The sequence below is a fragment of the Bactrocera tryoni genome, chromosome 3 (assembly GCF_016617805.1).
Source record: "Bactrocera tryoni isolate S06 chromosome 3, CSIRO_BtryS06_freeze2, whole genome shotgun sequence".
NCBI lineage: Eukaryota > Metazoa > Arthropoda > Insecta > Diptera > Tephritidae > Bactrocera > Bactrocera tryoni.
This window is the reverse complement of record NC_052501.1, coordinates 66,307,075-66,326,590: the sequence shown is the minus strand read 5'-3', so window position 1 is coordinate 66,326,590 and position 19,516 is coordinate 66,307,075. Positions and strand designations below refer to the sequence as shown.

Below are 19,516 nucleotides of genomic sequence, written 5' to 3'. Positions count from 1 at the left end.
GATACGTCTACACACATTCACTCTCTTGCAGTCGCACACTGTTTTTACCTGAGCATTTGAGACCCTGATGGTAGATGCCATAGAGTAGCGAACCACAATGGTCGCAAAATGTGGGCCCACCAAATGTGAATGGTTCGAAATGATGAACTGTTTGTGGCGAATCCTGTGATGTACAAATCAATGTCATGAATTTTACAGCAATTTTTGGATACGCAAAATATCGAATTTATTTTTTTATTATTTTAATATTTTATTACATAATTTAATTATATATATTTTTTTCAATATTACGTTACATAATTTTGACATTTTAAGAAATTTTATTTGTTTCAATTTATTTTTTTTTTGTTGTAAAATTTTTTTGTTTTTGTAATTTTCCATGCCCGTGTAAATTTTTCCAGTCAATTACGCAGCGCCCACATTTCGTGTAATCAATTTAATACCGTTATTTGAGTTTGGATTGGTTTGTATCGTTTATTGTTGTTAAGAACAAATACAGTAGTTGTTGTTATTGTTGTGTTGATGATGTGGCGTTTGTGATTGCATAAAGTTGGCGACGACATTGATTGCACGAATTTTCATGCCGTGATTGTGTTGAGTGCGATTTTTTTGTACAAATTGTTCAGTCAAAAATTTATTGCCAATTATTGTTGCGAAAAATCACGTAAAAATTTTTGTGAAATAGCGTTTTTTTCATAATAGTGTTGTTGTCATTTAAATTTGTATTATAGTTTATATATTTTGTTTTTATTGGTTTGTTAAAAATTTTGTAAAAATTTTGTCGTTGGTGAGATGACAGTTTATTCATGTTGGACGCACAAAACGACACAAGACACGTGATATGTTGCAAGTTGCATGCGTCGGGTTGCAGTTGATGAATTGGATGTTTTAATTGTTGTTGATGTTGTTGTGAATGCATATTGATGAAAAACGCATACATAAAAGAAGAAGAAGAAAACGTATGAGTATGCGTGAACTACTTTTTGAAATTCCTATATATTTATATATCTAAATATACTTAATTGAAATGCAAGTTTTTAAAATGGAATTTTTAAAGATGATTTTTGTTAGTATGATTATTAAGACCAAATTTATACTAAAAATATTCGAACAGAACTGTAAGTTAGATTACCTATACTTTTTATATAATAAATTAATCTTCAATGTATTAGTAATATTTTCTATATCTTTTTTCTTTTAACTAAATAAAAATATTAAAAGATTAAAAATGAAAATAGCACATTCTGCATTCGAAACTTCACCAGTGCATTTTTAGATAGTTTATTTTAAATGAGATGAACTACGTTAGAAGACAGTATAAAATCAGAGCAGAAGTTAAGTCAGCCCAATATGAACACTAAAAGGCCTAGAACTCAGTTTCAAATCAGTAGGATTATAAAATCATTCTTTACTATATACGTAGGTTGTCTTTTATATTTTGGGGACTAGAGAACAAAAACAAATATTAATCACTTTTTTACATGCGTTTGAACCAATTGTCGAAGCAAATCTGCCACTCTGATTGAGGTATCTCCAAAACATGTGTTCTGAACGTACAAAACAAAGCTTCAGCTGTTGACTTCTTAGTTTCCTTTTAACGAACGGAACTAAAAAGAAGTCATTCGGTGCCTAGTCATGACTTTACGTTAGATTACTTATCAAATCGATGTTTTAAGTGCTTAAAATGCGGTTGTTTCAGTCGATGTGTGAGAACTCGCATTGCTGTGGTGAAGAGCGATCAGTCTTTTGTGGTGTTCCTAATTTCTCAAAAGACAAATGGCAATCAAATGACTGTGTATCACTCAGAGTTTTCCACTCTGAGTTTTTCTAGTGGAATGATTGCGACATATCCAATTTTTCCAAAAAAAATAGACAAACATTTGCTTAGAAGTGCTTCCTGCGCGAACAACTTTGGTTAGATTCGGCTCAATTTGAGCTGTATGTATAAGTCCACGATTTATCAGCGGTCACGTTGTCATAGACATGTTAGCACCATTATCGTATTTTTAAACATGTCTTTCGACCAATCTCGAGAACAGTATATTTTAAACGATCAACAAACTGGATCATACTCGTCAAAAAAAAAAATCTACAATCAAATCTTCAAACAATATTGAATTTATGCTAGTCCCACTTATACCTACAACTGTCTCTGTCTCACGTTAAGGCGTATGATCATCTTGCAATATTAGTTTACGCTTAGGCATCGATAGCTTCCGGAACAGCAACTGATTTTAGATGACCATCAAGAAATTCGTCTAATTTCACTTTTTGGCCGTAATGAGTATTTTAAAATACTGCAAGCAACATAAGAAGGATGGAGTCATGTGTAGATGCTCACGTAAGTGAGGAAAGTTATCTGATTGCCATTCACTTGGGAGTGACCAGAAACGATTATTTGACTTATGGCTCAATCAGCTCATCACTTCCGGCCTTAGACCAAGTATCCTCTGGGTAGCCAAAAAACATCCGCTTGAAGGCGAGCTAAAGTGAAAAGTCGAAACATCACTCACCAGAGTTGTGCGCTGGGTTTGGGACCCGCCTTGTAAAAAACACCCGCAATGAAAGGAAAACAACAGCTTCGTATGAGAAACCCCCCTTTTGATGACCACCACTGCAAACGCATTAAGAATTACGATTTAAGGGCATGCACCTGGAACGTCTGGTCCCTTAATTGCCGTTGCCCAGCTAGTGGATGTCCTCGTGAAAATAAAGGCTGACATTACCGTCCCAGAAGTGCGATGGACGGGACAATGATTGAGACGAGTAAGTCTTTGTGGCATTTACTACAGTGGCTATATAAAGGAGTCAAACTCGGTGGGAAAGAGACTCCGTCGCTGAACCAGTATGATAAACGTCTAGCCATACAATCCTCATTAAAGCGAAGTTCTTCAGCATATCGCTGGTTTGCACCCACGCCCCGATGGAAGAGAAGGACAATGTGATCAAAGATGTCTTCTATGGGGCTCCGGGCGCACCCATGAGAGGCTTCGCCGGGGCTCAAAATATAGTTATCTGTAGTACTACATTTCAGCATAGAAAAATTTATCAAGCTACCTGGCTGTCTCCGGAGCGAAAAGTCACCAACCTGAACGATCATGTTGTGATAGACGGTGGACACGTCTCCAGTGATTTGGACGTGCGTTTGCTCCGAGGTCCTAACAACAACGTCAGCATGGAAATCTAACACAGAATAACTTTTTCCAACGGCTGCTACTTCGAATTGAATAAGCATTTGAGAAAAATGTCCTCTCTCGACGAACAAAGACCAAACTCTATAAATCATTGTTCCCGTCCTGCTATATGGTGCAGTGGCATGGACGATGACAACATTGGATGAGTCGAGACTACGAGTTTTCTAGTTAAAGGTTCTGCGGAAGATTTATGGTCCTTTGCGCATTGGCAGCGGCGAATACCGAATTCGATGGAACAATGAGCTGTACGAGATATATGACAACGTTGACTTAGTTCAGCGAATTAGGAGGCAAGGTGGTGATGATGATGTAGAACTATGACCTTGACTGTCGAGCCCGTTATCATACTGCGGATTTGTCTTTAATGAATTAATACGAATATTGGACCCTACTGTTAGAGCTTTGAATAAAAGTAGGTAGAGGTCTCTGCAGCCTTATTTGATCACCTATGGGTTAATGGTCGTTTCCAGGGCCTGCTATGATGCATCCGAAACCGTTAATATTCTTGGTGTTATCTTCCAAATTCATGTGAAATTTTAAATCTTCAAGAAACAGCCAATGCCAAATTTGTTTTTTGGAAGCACCAAGTGAAGGAATTAAGATAGTGGAGCAGAGAAGAAAAGCAAAAGAGAGTAGCATTGCAGCGCGTAGATATGCACTCACTCACAATAATTTACATATTTCCACATTGTGAAAATATATGTTTCCGTTGCGTTGTATTAAAGTAGAAGGTCACACACACACATATACGCATTTGTTCCCTGCCAACTGCAATGCACTTAGATTTACTTTGTTCCTTCTCGTTTTTACCTTTTGGCATTCAAAATTAGGCAAAAGTGGCGAATGAAAATATTTTTTGCGGAAATACGATATTCGGAGGTTTTGACGCCGAATAAAACGCATTGCAAATAAAGTGTCTTGCACTCGCATTTTCGCAGCTAAAAAAGACAGAGATTGTCGCTTGCCTGAACCTTCGCCTGCTTGCCACACTTCATATTTGCCAGTTTGTAGCATGCAACGAGAAATTATTCGTGCGCGTTACAGCGCTGCATTGCCTACGTATGTGTGTATATAACTGTGTGAGTGCGTGACTGTAGCCAGCGTAACTTTTGGCAAATAAAAGTCGTAAAATATAAGAAGATATATGGCATGAATGTATATACAGCACGAGTATGGCGTGCAACATGTCTCTGCACGGAAAGAGTGTGTGTGTTTTCACGCACACATGCAACTGCGCATATGTGATTTTCGAAAAATTTTTCACTGCTCATGCGAATTTTCCAAGCGACTGCGCTACTTAAATGTCGCATACAATTTTTTAATTGGCTGAGCGCTTAAAATTATATTTTTTCCACATTTTCGTTCCATATTTTAAGGCATATCAGTATGTGCCATAATAAATATTAATTTTATAACTTCATCATATATGAAATATAGTTTCTACCCTTTTTTATATATTTTAACTTAACCTTTACGCTCTTGCGCCTGCAGGTATGCTACAAGTCTGTAGGATTATTGCGAAAAGCTTGTGTAAAGTTCATTGAAAGTTTCAACTTTGGATGGGAAATTGAAGAGAGAAAATTATAAAAACACAGGGTGACCCATATGCTTAATCTGTGCGGGTTTTATACCAAGCCAAGAAATTAGGAAAACGGTTACTGAGTTAGAGAATTATGATTTTTCTTCAACTCGGAAAAATTCTAAAATGAGTTTAAATATTTAATTCGAGGATGGAGAAAATACTAACACTTTGTTACATGCATCACTGATTTCTAACCTAGAATTTAAAATGCAATTTTATATTTTGCTCTTCCTGGAAATAATGTCATAATCAATTATTTTAAAATAGACATTTTAATGTGAAAAATTAGCATTAATTTTTTATCTGTTCAGTTTCTGGCGTGCTAAAAATTATCAACATTTTGCCATGTGTTCAAGGTTTTCTTTTTTTTTTTTGGACCGAAGTTCATTGTATAGACATTATTTTCTGGTCAGAGATGTTTTTAGTTGTCATCTACCGATAAGACCGGATTCTCTACAGCAGTGAAAGAGAATTGCTGTTCGAGATCTCCAACCTGTCAATCAGAAATCACCCTGCTATTGGAGGATCCTCGTAGTGTTAAACTTAACAAAAGCCTCTGACACAGTCAATCACAAAACCATACTTGAGGACATCAAAACTAAAACTCTCCCCCCTTGATGCAGTGGAACGCAGAGGAGGAAGCTACAGACATGTCGGACTACAACGGGATTTCTCTCGATGTTTCCCATCGAACACCTGAACAGTGAGGCCCGTGTGCCCCCAGTTAAGGATCATAATGTACTGGCGGTTTCTGCTGGGGTGCTTTCGCACAAATCTTCCTTGCAGTCACCTGCTTGTAGCGGAACCGCCTCCTAAGGGCATCAAGAGGTTCTTCCTCCAATTCCTCAACTTTCGCGACGTTATTAAACAATACGCTGACCAGACTTCGGACGCAGCAAACTTCAGACATGCACTGAGAGCCATTCACAGTGGAGCCATTAACACCTTCAGCGACTCCCTCTCAATGTATGGCGTACTTGGAGTCAAATCACCACGCATTGCAGACGTAGACCTCGAGTTGCCACGAGAATCGAGAGTGACCCTTGCGTAGCTTCGTTCTGAATACTGTAGCATATCAAAAATATGTCGAGAATATGTCCTATTTGCATGCTATAACCCCATATATTTCACACCCCTCTCCCCATGGTCCGATCCCGTTGAAACAGCAAGTTTCCTGAGCCTACCGTTGAATGATCTCGATGATGACTTATCTAACGCTTGCCCTCGTAACTGTTACTACAAAAGCAACATCTGTTTTTCTTATAAAATTGAAATAATTATAAATTAAGTAATCTATTCTCTAAAAAGCATCCCTTGAGTTGTGTCTCTTAATTACAAATAAATATATAAAAGTTTTCTCCTTTTATTGGATTTGTTTTGTATAGCTTCCATATTATTCCTCTCTGAACCCGAAAAAAAATTTAAAATATCGTTTTATATAAGCTTGTTCGTAGAAAACTGTATCTTTTCGAGAAACGCAAAATCAAAATAAGAAAAACGCACTGGTGAAGTTTTGCGCTGCGTTTATCCTTCGTTTTATGTTTGCTTGCAGCTGGCGCGTCACATGTGCTGCACTTGACAAGTGGGTGAAAAAGTATTTGTGTGCGTGTTGGCAGTTTGACAGTTCTATAAAAACGCACAGCGGTTTGCGGTTTTTGTTGTTTTATAAGTGTGAAAGTAACAGCATTAAGAAGGGCCTGTATGCCCTTAAAATTTATAAGAGAAGTGAACATTTTTATATTAATGTAGGTAATTCTCATATCTGGGAGAGAGCGAAAAACTTCAGCTCAGCTAGTAAGTGAGTGTAAGAGCAAGGCTGATGACTGAGAGCGTAAAGTAAGCGGCAATAGTCTGCAATATCTTACTTTTTGGACTAGTTGGAAGGTAGTTATGCGAAAAATTGTGGTTTCGGTTTTTAAATGTGGAATAAACTGAGCTTAAGATCCTGCTCTTGAAGAGTCTACGTTTGAATATAAGCATTAGCTTGCGAATGCTTTCAGTTTTGTATTTGAAAATATGTAATATATGATATATATTTATTTCGAGTGTATTTATATACATGTATTAGGTTGTCAAATATCCTTTATTTCCGTGTTTCCGCCTTTTTTTCTTTTGAATTTCGCGGCTATGTACATAGCGCTAAAGAGCTCGTATCTGGCAAGGCTATAGATATTTGATAGGTCTTGACATAACCTCTAAAACGACGCTATGCATGATTGGTTTGGATATTGCTTTCAACAGTTATAGACGTGTAAGCATGGAGCTCTCTATCGCCGGAATTCGCACTATTTTAAAGTTTTACTTCGATAAAGGCAAATCCGCTAGAGAAATGTTTCGTGAGATTAATGGTGTTTTGGGGAATGGTACTCTATCACTTCGAACTGTCCACAGCTGTGGAGGAATGGTTTCGACGATTCAGAGCAAGTGAAAACGACACCATGGATAAGCCAGCCGGCGGAAGACCTGTGACGACGAATACCGATCAAATCATAGAAAACATCGAGTTAGACCGCCATGTGGTATCTCGTGACATTGCCCAGAATATAGGAGTTAGTTAGCATACCATTTTAACCCATCTGCAAAAGGCTGGATACACATCAGTGTTTGATGTTTGGGTGTCGCATAATTTGACGCAAAAAAGCTTTCTTAACCGAACCAACGCCTGCGATATGCTGCTGAAATGGAACGAACTCGACCCATTTTTGAAGCGAATGATGACGAAAAATGGATCACATACGACAATATCAAGCGAAAATGGTGAATCGTCCCAAGCAGTGGATTGGAAGGGAATCATCCACTATGAGCCGCTTCCATATGGCCAGACGCTTAGTTCTACCATCTAGAATTGACAGGAAGAGGTAGTGTTCCACCAGGACAACACCAGACCACACAATTCGTTGAAGACTCGTCAGAAGCAACGGGAACTCGGATGGGAAGTTTTATCGCATCCACTAAATAGCCTAGACATAGCGCCAAGTGATTACCAACTGTTTCTGTCCATGGCGAACGCCCTTGTTGGTGTAAAGTTGAACTCAAAAGAGGCTTGTGGAAAGTGACTGTTCGAGTTCTTCGCAAATAAGGAGGGGGCTTCTACGAACGGGGTATTATGAAGTTGCCGTCTAGATGGAAACAAATTATTGAACGAATCGGCACATATTTGATCTCAGTCCGATCACAGTAACACTTTTTATAAAGCATTGAATAAAGAGCAAAAAAGCGAAAGGGAGATTTTTGACAACCTTATATTAAGCCATGTGCATGCATGTATCAGTGCATGTGTAGGTGAATTATATCCTATTTCAAACGCAGCGCATGCGGAAAATGCGTAACTAATGTTATTTCTTTATTATCTAAATACAGTTTTTATGACTACTAGTTATGATAAGAATATAGTTTGTGTACCATCCACTTAATTTATAGTTCATTATTTTCGCTATTATGTAAGCTTTATGGCAGCATGAAATGATTTCATTTATGTCCGAATAAATAAAGTTAATGAAAGTTGACCTTTATGAGAAATTACTTAAAATCTACAGAAATATAAATGAAATATGTTAAAAAAAAAAAAAAACGCTTCCATAAAAAAGTATACTCTCATAAAAAATATTAATTCCAAATAATAAGTATGAATGGGTTGGAATAAAAGGAAATTTCAAAAGTTTTCTAAAAACATGTATTTTTAATTAAAAATTGTATATGTTTTTAAAATTGACATATTTTTTAATTTTTTGAATATACTTTTAAAATTTCAAAAAAAATTTTAAAATTGGTTTATAACATTTTTTTATTAGAAAATCTTTCAAAATAGATAATATTTTTAAAATATATACAGTTCTTAAGTAGAAGTTTTGACGGTAATGAGGTACGTAGAAAAATTATGAAAGCAAGATTTATATTGTTGGTAGAAATGAATAGTCTTTAAAATGGATATGTTAAAGGATAGTCTTGAAAAGAATATCTCTTTTTATATTGAAAAAACGATACAATTTTTTAACGCTATAAAAATAATATCAAAACATAATTGTATTGCTAAAAATAATGTGTAAATTAGAATAAAAATACTGACCTTATATTATCAAATTTTTGATTAAAAAATAGTTAAAGTTTTAAAAAATTAAATATAATTATTATTCTTAAATTGAAAGGATTAAAGTGTTTTTATAAAATCAAAAGTTTTTATTGAGAATTAAATTTACGCTTGCAGTGTTAGTTAATTATATTTTTTAAAAAAGTAAAAATACTATTATAATATCTTATGAAAATTATTACTGAATAAATATGTACATATATCTATGCGGGCTATTAAATTTTAATATTCTTGTATACAAGGTATTTAATATAAATTAAGTTTATTTATTTTTCTGTTTTTTCGTTTCAGAAACACTTACGGAATCGATTCCCTTATCCTTGCCCGGGCATATGAACGTCACATATTCGTGACAGCGCTTGTGCACCACATACGAACAAACTGTAAATGAGAGCAGAGAAGAAGAAGCATGATAACAATAAGAAGTACAGTGAAATGACATAAAAAGTTAGTGATACTCAGAAAGTTGAAAATGTCGCCTTGCTTCCTGTCCTTCGCCGATATTAAAATGTGGACAAAAGTTGTGCCACAAGCGTTTGTAAAACGAAGTCAGCTCGTTGCTGCTGTGACAAGTCCTAAACTGGCACAAGGAACTACTTACGCTATGTAAGTGTATATGTTTGTTATGTACATAGAAAGTTACTGTATTCCGTATGTATTGTATGTGTGCGTATATTTCTAAGCTATAACGCTAACCATAAGTACCTTATAGGACAAGCTCGTACTAAGCATGTATTGCTTAGACTGTCAGTGATAGTTGTGGGAAAGTTTAAGTGATATGCTTCCAAACCAATACTGGCACCAACTTCCTTACTTGTATATGTAAGTTTATATGTGCTATGCGTGTTTTTCTTGCTATTTGTATTGCCCTCGACCCGACTTCTGGCAGTCAATGAGGTAGAAAATTTTGCAATAAATGTTTTGAACTCACCTTGACATTGAAATCCTTGTTTGCCAAAGCCCCTGGAGGTTGCAAAGAACGAGAGAGAGAGAAGGAGGGAGAAAGAAAATATATATTAAACATCTTTGTTCGTAAATTATTCAGAACTGTATATATTCTAAATGGAACGTATTGGATTTCTTACATTATACATTTTTTAATATTAATCATAATAGTATTCCTAAAATCATGACTAATGATGTACTTATCTGATTAATAGTCACATTCCAACCAATTATGTAACCTGATTATATTGATACACTGATCTTTAAATTCAAAACCAAACAAAACAAAACAAACTGTTTCATAAAGTACCGCACATACCATCACCAAACATTTGGAGTAAAGTCAACCGGATGTTCGAAAATTTTGATATTAAGTAGTTATATAGTGGTGTAATGCAAGAGACTGGGACAAGTAAGAGTCACGTTCATCCGGAAGTATAGCAGGGGCGTCCACGTTACGGCCAAAGACTTCAAGGCTACCAGCCTCTTCTCCTTCTTAGTAAAGACTCTGGGCGTATTCCGAGGGACTATTTATCAGAAGTGCAACATGCTAATTGTAAAGGCAAGTCAGTAAATACTTCCCTTCCTACTATCGTATCATGGCTTCAGGAAGCCATTACGTGCTTAAAAACTTGAAAATCGTGGCTGCAGGGTGATTGCCCAAGCAGACGATGTAGCGCTTTTTATTAAACGAAAGTTCCTGAGTATTGTTTACGAATTGACAAAGGAGTATCTCAGCGTAACTACAAATTGTGCAGTCATAAACGGTCTCGACATCAACTCAAATAAAATCGAGATGGTTTCATTCACTATAAGATACAAGATCCCAGTGGCACCGCTGCTATGAATGGGAGAATGGTCTGCAACCAGCGGATACAGTGAAGGCCTCTTCCCGGATAGCAAGGCTTAATGTCGATTATCGACGAAAGAGCAAAAACGCCATCGATTGGCTTATACTGCTATAGAGGGGCCATTGGCGAAAGGTGGGGTCTCTCTTCAAAAGTGGTCTTCTCTGGCTATACGATACCATAGTAAAGCCCATTATGCTCTAAGGAGTCTTTATGTAGTAGAGGGCTCTAGAAAAGACCACATTTGCAAAGAATTACCGAGCATTCATCGGGCGGCGATCATCAGCATGTGTGATCTACTTTAACCAAGGCACTTAACGCCATCCTCACATATTGCCCGTGTTGCCATCAGACTCAGAGATTCTGGGTTCCTAAAAGACCACATGTCTGAACACTCGGAATTCCTCACTCACTTTGACTTCTTACCGAATCACTTGGATCATGGAGTCGCCAAACCGAACTTTGACGGCTCCTTTTCAACCCTTATACGGACGAGGAAGTTGTGGGTGGGAAAAACCCGGTGGAGGAGAGGGCAGGGGCTGGGTCAGAGCTTGGGGGGAAGGTTGGTGCAGGGGTTTATTATCGGAAGCTCTCTATCAATTCTAGGTTCAGACTTTCTGACTATTTCAGTGTCTTCCAGACCGAGATTGTAGCCCTTAAGGTAGCAGTAGATTTACTGCTACGTATTGCAGCCTCCTTCACTCAGATATCAAAGCGGCGGTACTAGCCTTGAACTCATTAACAGTGCGTTTAGGGCAAAAAGAGTGCCTAGCCTCGATATCAATAGCATCGAGTGTCTTTGTGCCAAGCCACACCAGAATAGCAGGAAACTGTAAGGCTGATGAGATGGCAGGAAAAGCACTCTAGAACCCCTATAGGTAGAATAGGAGCTGATCGATGCTCCCATATCCCCTTGCATTCTACTACTGGACTTAGCGGAATGGCACGTGTTCTGTCGCAAAAGCCTTTTGGTCCAAGATCGATCGCAAGAGATGTAGTGATCACTTTGTCTTGAATTTCAATTGTATATCCCATTTATTCACCGTTTAAAGTCAACTTAGATACTGAGGTCCACATGTTCGATACCTAGGAGCTTGAACAGTTTTGGTACATTTAGACAATTTTTTCTCATAAGGCATTACTCGTGCAAAGTTTAAAGAAGAAGAAAAGTACCGAAAATTAAGTTCTAAATTTAGACGGTGGAGGAATTTTTCATTTGTTACTCTCAATTAGGGGTTTAAGTTAAAATTTACTTAAAACTCTTTACATACGAAACTTTGGCGGAGACTCTAGTTTAGTTTTACTTAGAAGTACATAGTTCACAATTTCAGTAGTCACAACACCTTAGGAGAGGTTTATTTCAAGTTTTTCTTCTCCGCATATATGAACAGATAAACAAATTACGTAACATTTTCAATTCAAACCGGTTTAAGTTAACCTAAAAGACCTTTTTGTATATTCATCACATCAATTATATGAGTTTAAGAGCTGTTTTTACTTCAAACGTCAGTGTGATAAAGGATAACGGTAAAGTGAATTATAAATGCACACATTTTCTATGATTAACGCAGGGTTAAATTTACATTTTCCTATCCGGACTGCGAAGTAACTGCCGACCGCCAAGACTGATAGTAATGCAATAACATAATCCACGAAATATGGCAAGGACGCGGTAGAGCAAGACTAAATGCGCTCATTTATCTGAGTAGACACATAAAAATACTTTTTGCGCCGGCAAGCAGGTGTCCGTTGGTGGCTAATAAATATAAATATTCCCCAGTTGTTGAGCTCAAAACTTTGTGCCTCTCAAAGGAAGGTGTGGAAGGCGTAATAAAAAAGTCAGGGTCAAGTGAAAAAAAATTACAATACATGAAGTAAGCGAAAACTTTAAAAGCTAACGGTCATTGGCACTAAAAATTTAGTAAGTTAATTAACTTTACGACCAGTCAAGCATACAAATTAGTTGCGTTGAAAAGCAGTAAAATTTCACGCACTAAATTTGAATATTTGTGTGTGCTGTATTTCAGTTCAGCGCGGCCCAGCGGAAAGAGAGACAAATTTTCGGTCATTAGTTACGTTATCGCAAACATATAAACATATAAAAGTATATTGTGTGTTTCGCCATTTGAGTGGAGCTGTGAACCGATTTGAAGCAGTTCAAGTTCACTTCACTCCGTCCAATTGGCGTCATTTCGGGAACGACCTTGGTGCAAGAGCGAGTGCCCGCTTCATCACTTGCTCAATATCATGTATTAAGATTTATTGGAGCAAAATAATTCGTATGTAAATATGTATGGAGCGTAAAGTCTGTCGTACAAGTATGCAAGTAAGTCAAGCATAAATTTGGTTAGTTGACTAAGTGCCAGCAAAATTAATGAGTAGCTACGAATAATAAATATTTCTAAAAATATTGGATTTAAGGAAAGTATTCCGATTTTAGCGTAGTCAACATATTTTGTTTTGATCCTTTATCATTGTATTTGCCAATACTTTCACCAACAACTTTTGATGAAGCAGGCAAAAGAAAATCGTATAAACAAACATATGTATATATTTTTAACGGTAGCAATGTAAGTGATTATAGACTTCGAATTACAGTAGCAACAGTATGGATGGGCCTTAGACAGAGGTAAATCGACGTCTATCAATAACTAAGTGGAATGAAGACATGGCTGCTAAACTGAAAGTAGAGGCGCTTAAAGTATAGCAGCGAGGACCTTGTAAGCATCAAAAAAATGATATAAAGTTGTAAAAAGGAATTAAATATTTAATTTAAGAAAAGACCTACGCAAGGACAATAAGGATGATATGGGAGGCCTTTATGAAGAACAAAAATTAATCAAATCCCAAACCTGTTGCAATCATCATAAATACGAGACACAGTAGGAAAAGCCGAAAAATTACTTTCTGCAAATTGTTGACTATTAATAAGAAATTTTCAAAGTAACTGTCACTATTCGCTCAAAATACAAAATTGTCTTGAGTGACTTTTGTAATTACATGAGCTTACCGTTATTTCTGAAACCGTTAGCATTTATTTATTTCAGTCTTTCGAGCCAGTTGTAAAAATGAGCAAAGTTGATCATAGTGTTGTCAGTAGAGAGGAAATCAGAAATCATTGCTTCATGTAAAAATAAACGTCAAATAGCTCGTGAATATATTATTTTCAGGATGATTCAGCCCCTTGCCATAAAGCCAAAACGGCAACTAAAGCAGAAAAATTTTGAAATAGATTTTTTAATAATTCATTAAAAACACTTATGAGTTAGAAACCAAAAATATTTTTGTGGAATTGAGTATCCCAAGAGGCCAGGAAACAGTCATGATCTCAATCCAATAGAGAACTGATGACATTATGTGGGCAAAATAATAAAAGAGGTGCGCTTAAAAAGTCTAAAAGATAATGGGACCAATTATTGAAGCTGTGCGGAATGAAGAAACAATAAAAAATATCTTCAACGCTTGTTTGCATCAATGCCGAAACGAATAGCTGAGGTTACTAGGAGGAGAAGGTGTTCTTTAAAATACCAAGAATTTCTTTAAAGAAATAACTTTATTTTGCTTTGTTATGTATTCAATTCGGAATGCATCATACCTTGATAATGGAGAAAATTGCCAACATAATCTTGATTGTTGATCTGCTTTGACGTGGTTTTTTCGGCTTCGAGTCACCTTTGCCACCATATTCAGTCGATTGATCGTCTGTTTCCAGATTGAAGGTATAGGTCCGAGATTCAAAGCCAGTAATAAATGTTTTATGGTATCCTGGTAGTCGGAAAGCATTGTTAAACAGACGTTAACGCGACACTGTATTTCGAAAAAATTGAGTGATTTTGTTGCCAATCGTGCTTTATGTTTTCGTAGGCCAAAACGATCTTTCAAAATGATTTTGATAGATTCTTTCTATATTCGAACGATGTTAGTAAGGTCTTTGTCTGTTAATTGTCGACTCTCAAGCATTAATTCCTTTATTTTATTGATTACCACTCATTCATAATTCATTCATAATTTGTAACATACAAAAACACTTGCTCACAACGAACAATTATCACCGCAGTAAAAGTCGCCAAATGCACTTCATGTACTACAGAAACACAAGCGTATACTAAACACTAATGATTAAGTTGATCTGAAATTTAGCACAGATATTACTGACAGTCATACCAACCTAGAAAAAAATATTTAAATGAAAAGGTTTTCGCGCGAAATTTAAATTAAAAAGTCTTACTACTTTTTGCCCACATTCGAACGATCTATGAGTGTATTTGTGAGTAAGAATACTTTTCATATTTTGATTTTATTTTCATTCTATTTAGTAAAATTAATAATAATAATAATAAAATTAGAAATTATTTCACTAAATTTACTTTAATTGAAATATCAGGAAATCCTCTTACATTTTCCTTCACGACAACTTCTTTCGCTTCGACACTTTTATTCTTATCACACGGCATTTTTTCACGCCAACGAACAAACGCGAGTGACAGCTGTTTTGTGCGCGGCCTCCTTTCAATTCCCCATTTGGCACATTAAATGCTATCAGCCATACATACAATACATATCGATGTAGATGTATATATGTGTGTGACTAGTGCCCTTAGGATACGGCAACAATGTTTTATATGTACGTGTGTATTTAGCGCAAGTTTTTCTCCATAACTGCAGTTACCCTTTGACAGGATTGCGCCATGAGTGTGTCTACATTGTTTTGGTTTCACATGGTACAAGTGTGCTGCGACAAACTCAGACGCCATTAACACCTTTTAAAAACCCGGCACTCGTTTATATTGTCTGCTTAGCTGCAAGTTGGGCACTTAGCGAATGTGCTAGTCATAGGTTTCATGTAGGTGAGGTAACGACATGTATGTATACATATGTATGTTAGAGTGATTATATTAGAGTGATTCAAACAAAATTTTTTTTTTCGTTTGGTACTCGGAAAAATAGGTTCCTAGACGCCTCTAAGAAAGCCTATAAGTTTCATCATTCATAATAATTTTTTTTCATTGAGTTATAAAATTCATAAGAAATAAAAAATTTTCCCAAAAATAATCAAACTTTAACTGTTAATATCTTTTAAACGATTGGGTTTACGAAAAAATCATAATAGACCTTTTTTGTAGAGCATTCAAATCTAAGAAACGAGATATTTTCTCAAGTAGTTGGAAGCGAGATATAAATTTTTCTATCTGACTAAGAAAAAATAGAAAACTGTATGTAGGAGGACCTTCCCGTTACAATTAAAAACTCATTTTTCTGAGTACCAAACGAAAAAAAAAAATTTTTTTGAATCACTCTAATGTATATACATACATATATGCATAAGGTTGCCACATATCCAATTTTATTCATATATTTCACTCTCAATTATATATATTTTTATGTCTGCATATTTTTCATTGCTCTTCACATCATTTTTATATCTTATTCTCGCTATCCTTCCATCTGCTCTTTAGCGCGCGTTTATCTCTGACACTCATTTCTGTGGCATTTCATTTATTTTTATTTTCGTCTGCCTGCTTGTCTACCTGTGCACTTGTCTCTAAATTTAAATGCTTTTGGTGCTTGTTTGTTGGTCATTTAGTTGTTTTATATGGTGCTCCACAACAACAATAAAAAAAATAATAATAATATTAGAACAAAATATGCCTGTATTAGGCCACATTAAATTAACATTTTTGTTTTTGAAACCACACTTGTTGGCGTTTGTGTTCCAACCCACTGCAGTCCATTTTGTGTAACTGGAATCATTTAATATGCCACTCTGGTGAACTGGAGGCAGATGAAATGAATTATTGCTGGGGAATGCAGACTTTTTCTGGAATATATATAATAGAAATAATATTGTGGAGTGAAAAATATGCCATTAAGTACTTCAGAGTCTGAAACTATTAAACTTTTGGAACACTGGAGTATCTATCAGTCGGTCCGGGAAGCCGCTGATATACTACTACTAACGCGACAAGAAATAACATAAAGAAGATCAATAGATCAACGGGCGACAATTACGGTATTAATCTCACACCGTATTACGTCAGAGAGTGTACTTAGAAGCAGGCAAGCATTAGACATAGCGGCTATCGGAAAGCGGTTGCATATATACTGGGTTCCAAGCCATAAGGAATTTCGTGAAATATAATAGCTGATGAGATTGCCAACATTGCCATCCGTCTGGTTATCGAACCAGTGGAGATAATATGTAATCAAGGTGAGATAGAATGCCTTAGGGATATGCAGGTTCGCCAAAATCACATGCAAGAGAGCGAGCGCAAGTAAAGCACTCATGCATTTGACTCACACGGTCTCGAAAGAGCTGCAGGAGTTTTGCTAATAAACTTATTGGCATCTCACACGAGCCAGATAGGCATTAATACCGACGATACATGCGTAAAGTGTAGAAAAGTGGCATGAGAGACACGCTGGAACTCCTCCTACCTTTTGTCCAGCCTTATATAGAACTGGACTTAGATAACCAGCACCTTCACAGGGACTGCATGAATTATCAAAATTATAATTCAGGTGGCGGTTAGTTCGCAGAAATCGTTTAAGTGCTCTATGACGAATATTTCAGCTTAGCTTAAACTAAACCTATGGCATTACAAAGGATTAGTTTGACTACGTCGGCGTGAAAACCGGCTTAACCTAACCTAAGCTGAGGATGGAGTCATGTGTGGAAGTTCACTCAAATGAAGAAATATCTCTGAGCACCATTCATTTGCGAGTGACCAGAAATTATTATTTTACGTATGGCTAAATAAGCTCACGACTTCCGGTCTTCGACCAAGAATCCTCTGGGTAGTCAAGAAACATTCGTTTGAAACCGAGCTAAAGTGCAAAGACGAACCTTCCTTCCCCAGCGTTGTCGCACCTCCGATGAAAAGAAAACAAGGCCTCGGATCAGACAAACAAGGACTGAGGCGAGTAGGTCCTTGTGCCATATACTAAAGTTGTCATATAAAAGAAAAAAAATTGGGTCAGGAATTCGTGGTGAGAGAGGACTCCATCGCCGAGTCCTAGCATTTATTCCTATGGATGAACATCTAGCCACAATGTCTCAAAACGAAATTCTTCAACATATCACTGACGGAAGAGAAGAACGATGTGACCAAAGATGTCTTCTATGAGCGCATGGAGAGCACCTATTAGAGCTGCCCTCGCCACAATGTCAAAATCGTCCTTGGCGACATGCGCTCATAAGAACTCTGACTTCAATCCAATGAAGTACATAACAATTACATACATAACTTACGCTTCTGTGTAATTGTAATTTATTAATCCCCTCAGACGGCACTTAAGCATGACCATAAATGAAAGCTTTGCCTTAAACAATGCCTTGAGACTATGAACCTGTAAGCAACTACCAAAAGTATGCTTTTCGTGCTAGATGGCCGTGTAAAAAATACAAAATATGAAAACTAAACAGAGGATCTGGCATACACGCTTCACGTATCCACAAATAACTTTATGAAGCGAATTTTCAATTCATTTAAGCAGCTTTGAGTTGCCAGCAGTAATAACGCGCATATATGTAGCATACTTTGTGGCGCAGAAGCACATACATGGTAACTATAAAAATGTCATTTTTAGTTCCACATATATAAAAAATATTTTCTGAGTATGTTTGTGTGTGTGTGTCTGCTGCGCTAGCTAGAATTTATGCGCGTCGCCGATTTGATGCTCGCCTGTGGCTATTCGCCTGTAAATATGCTTTTATTTTTATCGATTTACCACACACCAGCGCACACATATACGAATACGCAGCCAGCACATACAGGTTTTTGAGTTAGCGCTTTTCTACTTCGCTGCTGTGCTTGCTACAATGCCTTTTTGCTGGGTGCGGGTGTAGTTGCGGTACGCAGAGTTGTGCTTAAGCTATAAGCAGCATAACGGATTGTTATGCCTGGAAGTATACAATTATGTTTTATTTTTATTTTTATTATTTAGTGCAGACGTGTAAAGTGAATATTTCCGGCACAGCTCCTAGTTTTTCATTGTTGTTTGTTGGGGTGGAGGAATTTATTTTTTCTTCTAAGCTAATTATTTTTGTTGTACTTTACGCGCTGCTGTAAGTAAATTTAATTGAAGCTTGTCTTTTAGTAATTTTTATGTACTTAACAGATATTTTTTATGTTTGCAGATCTTATAATGATACTTAATGTATATTTAAGGGCTATAGTCACGCTGGTGGCAAGGCTGCGTTTGAAATTTGTTTTTTTTTATAAAAGCGTTATTCATTATTTACCTTGAATATAAAATTCGAATACGACCGTAATTACATATTAATTTGTAATTAATTATAAAAGTGAGTGGCAAGGGGTGATAAACTGATTATAGTGACTTCAACCCGCCATCAAAAGATTTGTAGTAGGATTTGTCTTTTGCTTCAAAATAGGTCTCAGTTTCGGCGATCACCTCTTCATTCGACGAAAACTTCTTCCCAGTCAGCATTATTTTGAGGAATGGGAACAGGAAATAGACGTTGGGGCCGGATCTGGAGAACAAGGTAGATGCGGAAGCAATTCCAAGCCCAAGCCATATATTTTTGCCATCGTTTTCACTGACTTGTGACACGGTTTATTGTTTTTGGTGAAACAGCAGTTTCCCTTCCTTTAAATGCGGCCACTCTTAGGCTATTTTGTCCTTTAAACGATCCAATAAAGCTACGAATAGTAGCTGTTGATAAGCCTTCCTTCCTCAAAGTAGTCAATAAAAATTATTTCATGCGCATCCCAAATTTAGACACTCTAACTTTGCCAGCTGACTGTTACGTTTTCCATGAGTTTGGTTAATCATGAGTCTGACTATCGATTGTACTTCGGAATGAAGTGATGGAACCATGTTCTATCTATTGTCACTTATC

The 19,516-nt window shown here is 36.6% G+C and overlaps 1 protein-coding gene across 5 annotated transcripts in view; it reads right to left on the bottom strand.

The window, feature by feature from the left end:
• Positions 1 to 19,516, bottom strand: part of LOC120771734 (protein kinase C, brain isozyme-like) — a 212,670-nt gene that overhangs the window by 19,629 nt on the left and 173,525 nt on the right. For 3 of the 5 annotated variants that reach the window (XM_040099893.1, XM_040099895.1, XM_040099894.1), the window contains 3 exons: positions 9,795 to 9,826; positions 9,165 to 9,244; positions 49 to 163 (listed from right to left, as the gene is read on the bottom strand). In XM_040099893.1, the coding sequence (XP_039955827.1) occupies positions 49 to 163; positions 9,165 to 9,244; positions 9,795 to 9,826 (227 nt within the window). The remainder of the gene's footprint in view (positions 1 to 48; positions 164 to 9,164; positions 9,245 to 9,794; positions 9,827 to 19,516) is intronic. The other 2 variants (XM_040099896.1, XM_040099898.1) reach the window with 1 other exon arrangement.